Source organism: Myzus persicae, unplaced genomic scaffold (genome assembly GCF_001856785.1).
Source record: "Myzus persicae strain clone G006 unplaced genomic scaffold, MPER_G0061.0, whole genome shotgun sequence".
NCBI lineage: Eukaryota > Metazoa > Arthropoda > Insecta > Hemiptera > Aphididae > Myzus > Myzus persicae.
The window spans coordinates 326,394-339,561 of NW_019102110.1; the positions used below are offsets into that span (position 1 = coordinate 326,394).

Here is a 13,168-nt window from a genome sequence, read left to right on the forward strand (position 1 = left end):
AAAAATGTAAATAATTTAAGTAGTAAGTAGTAAGTACCTACTTTTATTTTAGGAGAGTTTTAATTTATAAAACTCTTGAGACTTTGATCGTACACGATCATGGAATAACTAATTTGTAATTATAATATCATAATAATTATTGTTAACAATAATAATATATAGGTAGGTTGATACAAAACAAAGTTATTATGTGACAAGCAATTTCTTGTTGAATTACTGTCGTAATAGGTACACCTAGTTAAAAGTTGTATGACTTATTACCTTTAATAAACAGCATACCAGTCGACTACAGAGTAATATAAATTACGGTTTTCTATTAGTTCAGTCTTGTTTTGAAATGAAAATTCTCAAAGCAATGCATATAAAAACTAAAACAGATATAAGTTTATATTTTACTATGCACTTACTAAACATCGAAGTATATTGTGGAAATTCAAAGTATTAAACTAACGCACCGAATATTGAATAATAATATAACACTTTAATAATATAACATTTTAACACACGATTTTATTGTACGTTTATTATATTTTTTGGAATATTCGAACATGATTTAGTGACAATACTGCCGACCATTTCGTGGATTTGATTGTCGGCGACACACATGTTAGCGAAAACCGTTAAGTGATCCAACACGTATGGATTCTGTGAACAATAACCGTACACCATTATAATATTATTCGTAAATTTATAGTTGCACTATTGTTCAAGCGTGTGTGCAAATAAGTTATTAGTGTACAATTCGTAATTAATTTTAATATTATATTGTGTTCGATCAAACCAATACTTGCTCAAATAACGCTTTTATTACTATTCGCGTAAAGCAAGTTTTTTTCCCGTTTAATTCGTACTCGTGTACAACTCGACAACATAGAAATCTCTAACAAGACGTAATTAAACGATAATGTGACATCAATATGCTGTACAACACTCACCTTTGGCAAAGAAAAGCAGTTCTCGGTGATTAGATTCAAAACACTTCTGTAGCACGGGAACATGGCCAAATTCAGTTTTAGATTGTTGGGTTCGTCGTATTCACCGATTTCGCTCTTGACGTCCGGTCTTTCCTTCACGACCTCCGAGTAGATGTCCCGGAACACAGAATCTATGACTGATCTCATCTAGGACAAAATTCAAACATTTTTTGATACCTACAAATGAATATTTTAAAACGCACGCGTAAATGAACGATTTGCGGTTGACAAGAATTAGAATATTTCGAAACATTGCAGGAATAGTCACTTAGAACTTAGAAGAGTCCTAAGCCTAATTAACCCTTCCCTTGTGCTGAGCTAATGCTCACTGACAAGTGGAATAAAAATGTATATGATCTGGATCTGTATACGATCATAATGTGCTCCCAAAATGTATCATCATTGAAATTACCTCATTATTTTTACGTAATTTCGCTGTCAATTTGAGGGCTTCTGGAAGTGACAACATATCATGCTCCAATTCATATTTTACGCTGCTTTCGTGCACATCTCGACTGGACGCTGTGTTCTACAATATAATAAAATAATACTATCGTGTATCGTGTGAGTGGTAAAGTATTGATAAACTCAATAATAATCGTAGAGAAAATAATAATAATACAAATAATATGGTATTTTACTTTTATATTCAGCTCGTCTGATTGTTGCACAAACGACGAGTCGTCGCCGCCACTTCCTCTATAACCGATGAACGAAGATAGTTTTTCGCTTCCTGTGTCCAAATCTCCGTAAATCATGACATTACTTTTGGTGACGTTGGTTCTGGTCACAGTGAAGTCGTTGAAAACGGTTCGTTTCCTTGCCGACTGTTTCGACGTAGGCTGAATAGAAATGAAGACATTTAAATCAATATTATATTAAACCTTTGTGTTGACAATTTTGTTACATAACATTATTAAAATATAAAAATATACAGAATTGGTTGAAAAATGAAGGATATAAAATACTTAGTAGGTAAATAATATTTATACTAATCACCAAAAATCGATAATTTGATGTACCTTATATCATTTACCGAATTAAAACAAAATAATATAAAGAAATGATTTTGATTAACTGGTGTTGTAAAACACTCAGATTTTTGGGTTGTGGACGCTGGTAGTATTGATGTTCGCAATCGTACAGAAAACTGTTGGAAAATTCTAAAAATACAATTTTTGAAATATCATTGGCAATTAATGTCAAATTGGTGGAACGCATAGTCTCAAAATTCCTAACATTATTTGAGCATTTATCACTAATCCGAATAGGTGGACTCGTCTGTAGTTACTCGGTAGTTTGGTGCTATATAATATAGCCCTTAACTTATCTAAGGATGTATTGCCTAAGTTTAATGAGTGTTAAGTGTATTTTATGTATTTTAATGTATTTGATTGGATAGATGCACAGTATATTAAAGTTTAAGACTACTGTCGATGTATGAAAATGACGTATACCTTGTCTAAATCTTCCATCCATGTGACACTGAACAGATCTCCAAGACATGTCTTGTACGGCCCAGATTCAGACTGGCAGTAGCAACCGTATGAACTTTCTCTAGGCCCAGACGCGGTTACAGCGAAAACTAGTTTCAAAAAATATTTAAATAAATGAAGTATATTATAATTCTTATTTTAATCGAACTTGTAATATTTTAATCGCAACTTATAACATTTGTATAAAAATAAATTATAGTTTAATATGACTTTGAACTAGGTTAGTACACATGTTGCACAAACAAATATAATTTAGTATGCAATGTGGACAATTTTGATTACCGATATTGATATTGGTCTAACATATTTCAGACTTGCAGTGATTGAATTAGAAAATATTAGAATAGGGATGTTAATACAAATTTAAAAAAAATGTTAATGTCTTATTGATGAGTATTAAATTAGAAGGAGTAGAGAAGTACGTATACATATTATTTTAAAAGAAGAGCCACTCCGACCCCCTCAATTCAAGCATTGGTTATTTGTTGAGAACAAAAAAAAATCATGCAGTCTAAATATTGAATAATTTGTTTACTGTTTATAGTAAAAAGTATAGTAGTAGTATAAATGTTCATAATAATAAATAATAATAGTAATAATAATAATGATCTTATGGCCAATGTCAAGTTTTTGGAGTTACGAAAAGGATATGAGCAGTATTTGAATATTTTAAGTGTTCTATAATTAAAAATATAAAATATAAAACTTACTGTTTGTGTCTTCACTAAGTATACCATCAAACATAGATCCAGCTTTACACGCTTCAATGTACAACAACATCTATTCACGGACATTTTTCAAGTAGGAAATATTATAATAAAACATTTAACTATGATTAATAACGGGGGTGTGAGTAGTGGGTGGAGGGGGTTCACCCCCCCCCCCAAAAAAAAAAAATTATTAATAAAAGTTGACCATAATATAACATATGTAATTTTAATAAAAACCAAATTGTTCAGTTTTAAGTTCAAAGTACTCCAAAGTAACTATTAAATCTTAATACTGGTCCTACCTTGGTAATTAAAGTACCTATAACCATTGTTAGTTGTTACGTAATCGTTAGGATATTATATAGAAAATAAAACCATGAAGTGATAAATAATAGAAAACATTTTTTAATCATATAAAAGACAATTTGTGGAAATTATTCAAATTGTTTTTATATCACGTTTGAGAAAAAAGTTGTTCAAAAAATCAAAACTAATAAACAATAAATAATAATTGACTTAGATACATAAATAATTGTTTTCGTGTTAATGATATCGAAAAAATAAAACGATTATGCTCAGATTGTTTAGACATTTAAGGTAAATATTTGGCTGTTTTTAACTTTTTAATGTTTTAAACAAACATTTTATAAATCTTTTGACGACAAAATGTTACCTTTTTATAAGATTCATTGTTGTTCATAGTAGTAAACGCATCGTTCAATTCATCAGCATATAAATAATCATCCGGGAAACCTAATAATCCAGACGCACCGTGATCGACGAAATTAATGAAAATTCTATCGAGTTGTCCCCTGTATATAAACAATTTAATAAAAAAATATGATTAATAATAAATATGTGTTCATAAAAATTTCGTAATTAATTATTTAATTTGACTACAACACGAGATACTTAACCTAAAAATGTATTATATTAAATCATATTTTAATAGATAAAGCCTACTTCGCTATTTTCTAATTGTATTTTACGTTGTAGTTTTTGCAACGCACTAAATGTTTTCAACAAAATGCGTTTTGCCTAAAAAATAACAACTATTATATTTGATTGCATTATAACTAAACTATTTTTTTTCCTCAGTTTAATTTCGAATATTACAGCTTCGAAAAATGTAAAATAGTTTACTCCTTAAACATAAAAAAAAACTTTTTTTATGATTATTTTGATTTTCAATTTACCCTAGAACGACTTTGCCAGTTCCAATAGATCGCATGCCTGCTTGATCACCAGTGATGATTTTTAGGAAATTTGATTTGTTCACGTCCTAGTAAAACAAAAGAATCACATCAAATATTTATAGTAGTTCAAATTAAGTTTGCACTTTTACAATAAATTACATAAATATATTTTTTTTAATTTTTAATTTATTGATTTTTCCGAAGTAGTTATAGCCAATCGCCATATAGGTAGCATAGGTAGGTACCTAATACTACTTGAAAAATGTTTAACACAAATAATTTATTATTATATACAATATTAATTGAATTAGGTGAAAAATATTGTAAGTATATCTATAAAATACAACAGTCTCATATCTATTACCATCCTATGATTAGAATAGAATGTTTATTTTGATGAATAGATGATCCATGAATCAATAGGTAAGAAAAATAAGGTAAGCCATTTGGTATATATATCTAATATAGGTAGTAATATATTGTAAGATTAGATAAACTCTTAGGTGCAAATAGTGTTTGAGATTTGTGGTGGGGGGGGGGAGGGGGATGAAGATTATGATGTAGGTAAAGATAACAATTTTCCACTTATTCTAATGTGGTGTAAAATCTTCACGTTTTTCGGGGGGGCGTATCTCCAACTACTAGTTTTTTACTCCTATAAATATGATATCTATACTTAACGGTACAGCATTTTTTTATTGAAAAGTCATATTATCCTTGAGGAAGCTATCATGTATCTACTCTTTATTTCCGTCAACTGTGTATTCTATATTCTTATAGATAACAAGTCTTATGATGTACATATAATACATAATTTAACATACTATGTCTTATTGAGATATTATATTTATCGGATTATTGAGATCATTGTATGAGTACGATTATTAGTGCGTTATCAGAATGCGCTTGTGAAGAGTATTCACATTGTATTTCCATAATTAATTGGCAGTATATGCGTATTGGATTATTAAGTAAAAAGTCTCTTACGTCTCCTTTGTAGTCGATTATAACTCCTTGATAAACGTCATTGCCCTTGGGCTTGTTAATGATCTTTCCTGGCGTTGGATTCCTTTTATACAGACATATTGTAAACAGATACACAATTAGGTATAATATGTAGTATTGGTAAACTTACATTACAAATTAGCTTTGAAAATAGTGATTCAATTATTATTAAGTTTTCTTTAAGTAAACTCACGTAGGTAGTTAAAAAAAGTAACTTCATTATAATTAAAGTTATTTTTTATTTTATTTTCAAAAATAACACTTGAACTTGATAGTTAATAATGACGCTGTCAATGCATTATAACTAAGTAATGAACAAATTATTATAGAATTGTTATTTTTTTTTAATATCTTATTTTGTTCAAAGCTAAACAACAAATTTCTATAAAAACAAAACTGTAAATGATTTTTATAACTCATATGATTTTTAGATTTTTTGGATTTCAAAATGAAAACTCTTTATGAGGCACCTTATGTATTTTCAAGCTCTTTGACCTAGTAAAATTTTTTTATTGATATTTATACAAATAAAAATTTAAAAAAGCTTAACGTCTAAAAATAGCTTGAAAAAAGTCAAGTTATTTTGAAAGTTTGATCATACACAGAAAATGCTAATTTAAACATTTTGTGAACATTTAAAGTATTTACGGTCATTTGTTTTTCATTAATACAAAAAAAAAAAAATTATTGGTTTTATCAAAATCTGATTTTGCATTAACATTCCAATTTTTATTTCATTTTTATTTATCAGCTTAGCCGAGTAAGTATTTTAAAATATACTGATAATTTATCAGTTATTACTTTTGACAAACAAAGTATCAACTTGGTCCACTGTTCTTCCATAAATCACCCCCAACGTTGAAAAAAGTAAAAATAAAAACACAGCATTTTACGCAATCAGTACATTCACTGTCAGTACAACACTGTCTTACTCAGAATCTAAAATATATGGTTGCCCGTCATCGTTAATTAATATAAGAAAATCTCTACATAGATGTTACGATGTGGAAAAGCCGGGCATTCAATACATTGATCGGGCATAATGTAAAACTTATGACATTTTGTGGTAATATAAAAATGAAACATTTTACAAATATATATTTTATGTATTGCCCGGGAATGGTATATAATTAAATCCCTAGGCAATTTATAGAACGGTTGATTTACCGCGGAAAATGTTAACTTTAAAAAAAATGAGGGTACCATTCGTGCAGATAAATTATATTATTGTCGAGGTTGTGAAAATCATTAAAATTTGCCTATACTTTTCGAAACTAAAATATTCGTGTTTCATTTCCTATTTTACTATAATATGAGATTATTTTTACCTTGACAGGCGATAGTGGTCACTTGTTTTTCATTAACTATCAACTACACTATCAAGGTGGGTAATTAAAATTGTAAATGCACTCAATAATAATATTCATAAATATCAATTTTGATGACCTTGACATTTCCAAAATTCCAAAATATTAATTGTTTGTCTGTTACTTTCGTTCTAGTTACCTGCATACTTAGGTGTATGCATCTATTACCCATGGCATCGTGTACAACTTAACAACTCACAGAATAGCGATATGCTGAAATAATGCCTGCTTTATAACTACCGCCTAGAGTCCTAGACTACGAGTATAACCTCGTCCGCCGACAGAATTATGCCAACAATTATAAATTAAGCACAGGTTGTTGACGAACGTATGTTTAAAAATGTCATCGAAAAATTCAGTGTTTTAATAATAATAAAATATGAAATCATTCACCCTTTTAAATTTTTAGTTGAATATCACTTAACTACTTGTAAAATAATTGTTTTTCTTTAGTATTTAACTATCTTTAAATAAAACTAGAAATATCAATTTATGTTCTACATTGCCCACTAGATCTTAGTCATTGCATGACATTCCCAGTCTTATGCTTTGCCCGTAACATATACCTAGACACTATTAGATATTATTGTCGTATTAAGTACCTAAGTCTAATTAAATATTATTTACGATGTCATAATAATATAATATTGACATAGCTGGTAAGTTATTTTCAGTTTTGTGTATGAATGGAATTTTTGAAAAATTACCTTTCTATGCCCAGGCTGGTGTTAAATTTCTGATATATTTAGGTAATTATGTAATGTAGTTATTTCATGTAATGATGGTAGGTGACATGTTTAATATTACCAATTTCGTCATTTTAGGTAGATATAGCAACTATGATACTATCTCATATTATGATAAGCCATTGGCACATATTTCACATTTTATTTTTTCAGTATAAAGTTTAAAGTTTGCACACATAATCTTTGGATGGCCGATGGGCCATGCGTCAGCTGGTGTATGTTAAATGAGATCTGTGTGTTAAACCTACATTTTATAGTTTTACATTTTATTATGTTTTATTTATAAATATTAATATTTGTTCGGTGCTCACATATTTTTATGATTATTTAAATACCAGTGGCTATAAAACAAATAGTGATTATACCTAACCTATAGCAGATTATAAGTCATATTATTGTCAATCGGCAATAATAACTATCAAGACCCTCGTATAACAACTATACGAATTTCTACAATTTTTAGAAAATGATAATATAAAATGCTTAAGAACATAGAGTAATCCAAAATGGCAACTTACCTTTAATTATATCATCGATGTTATATTGTTTTAACATTAGATATTTAAAATAGATACTATAAAATGTACAAAAATATTTACCTTGAATTGTAAGCAATGTCATCCACCATCATTGTTATGATGTTTTCTTCTGGTATACCGTTTTCTTTAACTATTTGGTATGCATGACATATGTCCGCCTATAGAATAATATTTATTGTATTAATTAACTCAAACGTACAAAATGTAATTAAACACTAAATTTGAAGGTACAACTCAATAGCAAATGTAACTAGCCGTTCATAATGAAAAAAAAGCATCTACTCCTTAGTTCAAACAAATAAACTAATATTGAAAGGTCAAAATCTTGTAATAGATGTTATAAATTCTACAATATTATCTTTCTAAATATAGGACTTAGCCACACGACACCTACTGTAATTTTAATCCACTTTAATATAAATAATAATAATGTATCCAAGTACATTGTACAAGGATGCTTGTGGTAAACAAAATATAGTGATACCTACCTACTATTATTCTCATATATTTTTATTGAATTTAATTTTTAGTTACACGTCTCTGGTCAAACATTAGATTACCAACAAATCCTTTTAAATAACGAACAAAACAAAACATTAAAATCCAAGTTGTTAATAATTATTGTACCTTTATGTGAATAGGAGCATAGTATGATTTGTTTTTAACAAAAAATAAATCAATAAAAAATAAATACATTTTTAATTCGTCATCTAGAAATTGACTTAAAGTTTTTTTATTTTTAAAGAATAAACACTAGTGACTAACCCAAGTAAATTAATGATGATAATACAGTTAATGTAAATAGATAAACGCGTAATGCAGTACCTAATGCAAATAATATAATTGCTGGATGATAAGTGATAACCACACCTTAAGCATGAAAAAAATGTATTTTTAAACGAATAATTTTTTACACCTGATGTCTGTAATTGCTCCATCCTTCCGAACCAGCTACCAAAACTACCCATTTCTTTCCTCCAACAAAACTTTCCTCGTTTGCGGTTGACTTCGGTACGTGTGCAGCAAAAGATCCGATGGCGAATAACGCTAATGATACCAAACTGAAAACTCCTGAAATGTCAAAGCGGTCAACGTATTAGTAAATTATATCTAAATCAAAATGTACACAACACGAGTAGGTCTTGACAATTTTTATGTATTAATTGTAATTGATGGTTGAGTATTGAAATTAAGTATATTTCATTTTTTGCATAATGTGGGCTGAACGTGTACCTATTTACTTGTTGAATACACATTATACTATGTTATTATCAACGATCGAAGTGGATGAGTTAGATTTACTAAATTGTGTTATTTATATTCATATTATGTCATTGAAAACCAAACCATGAATGGTGGATAAGATTCGTAGGTATATTTGTGAGAATTGACACCGAACTTCCTAACACAGAGCAATAAGGCATTTATACTGAGTTGTAAAGTGTTTGGAAACGTATAATATTAATAATATTATACTAAAATAAAATAAATACTAACACACGATAGGTACAATAATAATGTAAAATAAAACATTCTCTGAAATACGGATAAAACTTTAGGTTGCATCTATTATACCTACAGGTTACGTTTTAAAAATAATAACAAGAAAGTGCTGTTTCTACGGACACTGGGTATCGACAGATGCCTCACAAATTCCAAGAGAAAAACTACATATTTTGGATTTTCAAAATAATTATGTAATGGAATAATACTGTATTACTGCACTATTTAGTAGTGTATTTTACACGGCCCTGTTATGACATAACAATCATAATATTCCATGACACCTCCTCCGTCCCTCTACTAAGACAGGCTAGGTACCTATATCTTTATTAATTTATCGCACTGCCCGAAATAACGTTATTTAATTTTGAATGTTTAAATCTTCAATCTAAAATGTTGCTAAATATTTTTTGGAATATAATTTGAAAATGTTTTTATACTTATCAATTTTATTTCAAAAAAACCACATTAATTTATTATTTTGTAATCATTACTTATTATATAAGAGACATTAAACATTTTTAGAATTTTTATTATTTTATAGTGCAGTTTGTTTTGCAATATTTACGGATTTTTTAGTATAACTATACAAAATTGTGTGTGTTTTTAATGCAATTAGATCCGGTATTTAGGAATTACCGGCCATGCCTTTCACCTATGAAGCTCATGAGAAATTATCCGTCTAGAGGTGGAAGTACATTACAATTTCAGGGGGGGGGTCTATTATTTTGAATGTACTTCAGTACATTTAAAACGCTGAGAGCTGCACTATCACCCTCCCTCAAAAAAAAAACTACAAAATGAACAAAATTGATAAGTCACCCCCCCCCCCCAAATATATGGTATAAATAAATAATGTTAGTATGTTTTATATTGTATATTTTTAATAATTTTATCAAGACTGATAGTTATAATATTATTTCATTAAGTAGTTACAAACAAATATTTATATAATTACCTAATTTAAGACGTGGGTAAGTATTTATTTACATTCATTATATTTTACATTTTTTGTTATAGTATTAAAAACATCACTACAAAATTATTGTAAAATTATTTGCTCCATTCTTTTCACCAAATTTTATAATAATGTCTTTATTATCAATACTTTTTGATAACTGGTATTCAATATTGTGGATAGACAAAAAGCTTAACCGATTTTCAACCATTTAATTTCTTAGCCATATTTTGGTACGTCTCATTAGTTATATAACTTTAGACTATATGAAGTATCAATGCTCAAAAGCTGATCAACAATTATAAGACATATTTTATGAAGACATTTTATGTTTACCGTTCACCGCGCTTTGAGGTTTTCAACGCTTCAACCTTAACGTATTATTTCCTTGAGGTTCGATTAAAATGATAAATCCTAAGTAAAACTTACCCATTTTGTATGGTATTGGTTGGTTATTCCGATTTCCAACCAGTAATAATGTTCCTATTTAATAATAATATTATACGCACTTATATCTATGATACCGTACACACTATTGCGTTAAACTTAACAGCGACCTACCATTTATAGTAAATTAATTGAAAGTTAAAAAAAAAAATAACCGAACATTTATTTATTTGATTATTGAGTGTGCGATAAAAGTCCAAGTGATACCTACTTCTGGGTTCAAAATGTTTAATTACTATCAGTATTTCAGTGAAAATAATGACCTCATTAAAATTTGTAGAATTTTGTAGGTACTTCACATACCCCTTTCGAGAGGTCGCTCAATAATAATAATATATTTAATTTATTGTTGAGACTTTTGCTTCGTCTTGAAGTGCATCGACAATAAAATATTTTATTTATAATCTATCTATATTGATTATATCTTTTCAAGAAGCGTAATACACCAAATAAATGTATATAATTATATAAATATATGATATAATATAAATATTAAAGATTACATGATACATTATTATAGTTTTGTTAAGTGTGATAGGTATATACATAAGAATTACAAATGAAACAAAATTTGACTTATTTAATGAAACTTATTTACATAGCAATTATGTATATTCAAGTCTAGGTACCTAAGTCATTTAGGTTATTTCATTTATCATCTCGGGACAAGTTCTACAATTCTGACACAATATGATATCTCGATCTGAATTTTTTATTTGTTTAGCCATGAGAGAATTTGGCTGTTGACAGTAAATTTATCAGATATTTAGAAAAATACCTTCCTTTAGAGAAATATAATTTTTCAGGAACAATAGCCACATGCCTAATACTACACGGAAACCGGTTAATAATAAGCGGTTTTAACGATTTATCTGAACCATAACCAGAACGGGAGCAATAAAACAAGATACCGGTCGTCTAGTACATGATTGAAACCGATAATTGTTTAAATGGTAATCAAAACCGAAACCGTTTTTTTCATACTGGTTAACCGGTTTTGATATTAAACGATTAATGATACTTAGGCTAATTAAGAATATCCAAAAATAAATGGAGCCTCAATAATCTGAGAATGTAATTGTGAATCTAAATATACAATTCTCTGCATGATAAATAAAAATTGAATTCCACTTATAACATTATGGCCTGCGAACAGCGTGTAACACAATTTTTTTTATTAAGATAAATAAATATATAACTGATATGCTGGTACTACATAGTACATACTTAAATTATATTTTTAATTTCCCAGAATATTTAATAACTAATAGTGATTATAGTTGTGTAATCAACTAATTTAATTAAATGTTTCAATATGTATTACTTATTAAAACATATTTTAGTGTCGGACGTCGACCAGTCGTCGAAACTGATAGTAATTAGGAACAATCATACGTAAAAATGATATGTCACTCGTATACGGTATACCTATTTAATTTAAATTATCAGTTCACTGTTTACGATTCTGAAATATGGTATTTGATATTTGTAATTTCATTTCAATAAGATGATCAGCTGGTAAGGATCTTGAACTTGGTGAAATTCAGTATTGTGATTCTGTGATTTAAATTTAAACATGTTTTATAAAAAAAATGGTTTGAATTATCAATTAGAATAAAACATTTCAGTTTGTACATTATAAGTTAGAAATAACTTACAGGTAAGTACCTAGAATGTCATTAATTTTCTAGTGCTATTCATAACTATTATACTTCAAATTTTTATATATTTAACATATTGTTTATGAACGTTATTGTTTTATAATTTATTTTAATAAAAACTTAAAGACTAAAGTTATAAACGTTTACAATTTGCCTGATCTTATTTCAAGTATGATACACTCGTTATTGAATGATAAGTAATACATTTAAGATTTTTCTTGATTTTTTAAATTGTTTGTATGCAGGAAAAGTTATGTATAGTTAACTGTTAAATAAGTACCTATGTCCAATGAACAAAAATAAAAAGTTATTGCAATAAATAATAATAATAATGAAAATAATCGTAAGACATTTTTTTCATACATAAAACCGTTACATGAGTTGCTAACCCAAATCAGTAGTTCATGCCGGTTTTTAAAACCGAAACCAAAACCTAAGGCTTCATTTTGGGTGTTAAAACCAGCAAACAAAATCGTTATTATAAAAAACCTGGCTTTAAAAACTAAAACCAAAACTGCAAAATTGGTTTTAGTTTCTGTTTATGCCTTAAGTATACTGTCAAGTAG

At 28.2% G+C, this 13,168-nt stretch overlaps 1 protein-coding gene across 1 annotated transcript; it reads right to left on the minus strand.

Annotated features, from left to right (window-relative positions):
- Positions 1-461: 461 nt before the first annotated feature.
- On the minus strand, positions 462-11,083 carry LOC111031291 (legumain-like). Its single transcript, XM_022311171.1, has 12 exons — positions 10,924-11,083; positions 8,950-9,104; positions 8,094-8,191; positions 5,364-5,445; positions 4,377-4,462; positions 3,854-3,992; positions 3,181-3,250; positions 2,432-2,559; positions 1,616-1,816; positions 1,387-1,503; positions 936-1,121; positions 462-645 (listed from the first exon to the last, which is right to left on the minus strand). The coding sequence occupies exons 1-12, from the start codon at positions 10,925-10,927 to the stop codon at positions 511-513; spliced, it is 1,401 nt and encodes a 466-aa protein (XP_022166863.1). The 5' UTR covers positions 10,928-11,083; the 3' UTR covers positions 462-510.
- Positions 11,084-13,168: the final 2,085 nt, after the last annotated feature.

Coding starts and splice junctions, on each gene's coding strand:
- LOC111031291 (XM_022311171.1), bottom strand. Junction 3,993..4,376: donor ACTGGCAAAGTCGTTCTAGG/GTAAATTGAAAA, acceptor GTTTATATACAG/GGGACAACTCGATAGAATTT. Junction 1,504..1,615: donor CAGACGAGCTGAATATAAAA/GTAAAATACCAT, acceptor ATTATATTGTAG/AACACAGCGTCCAGTCGAGA.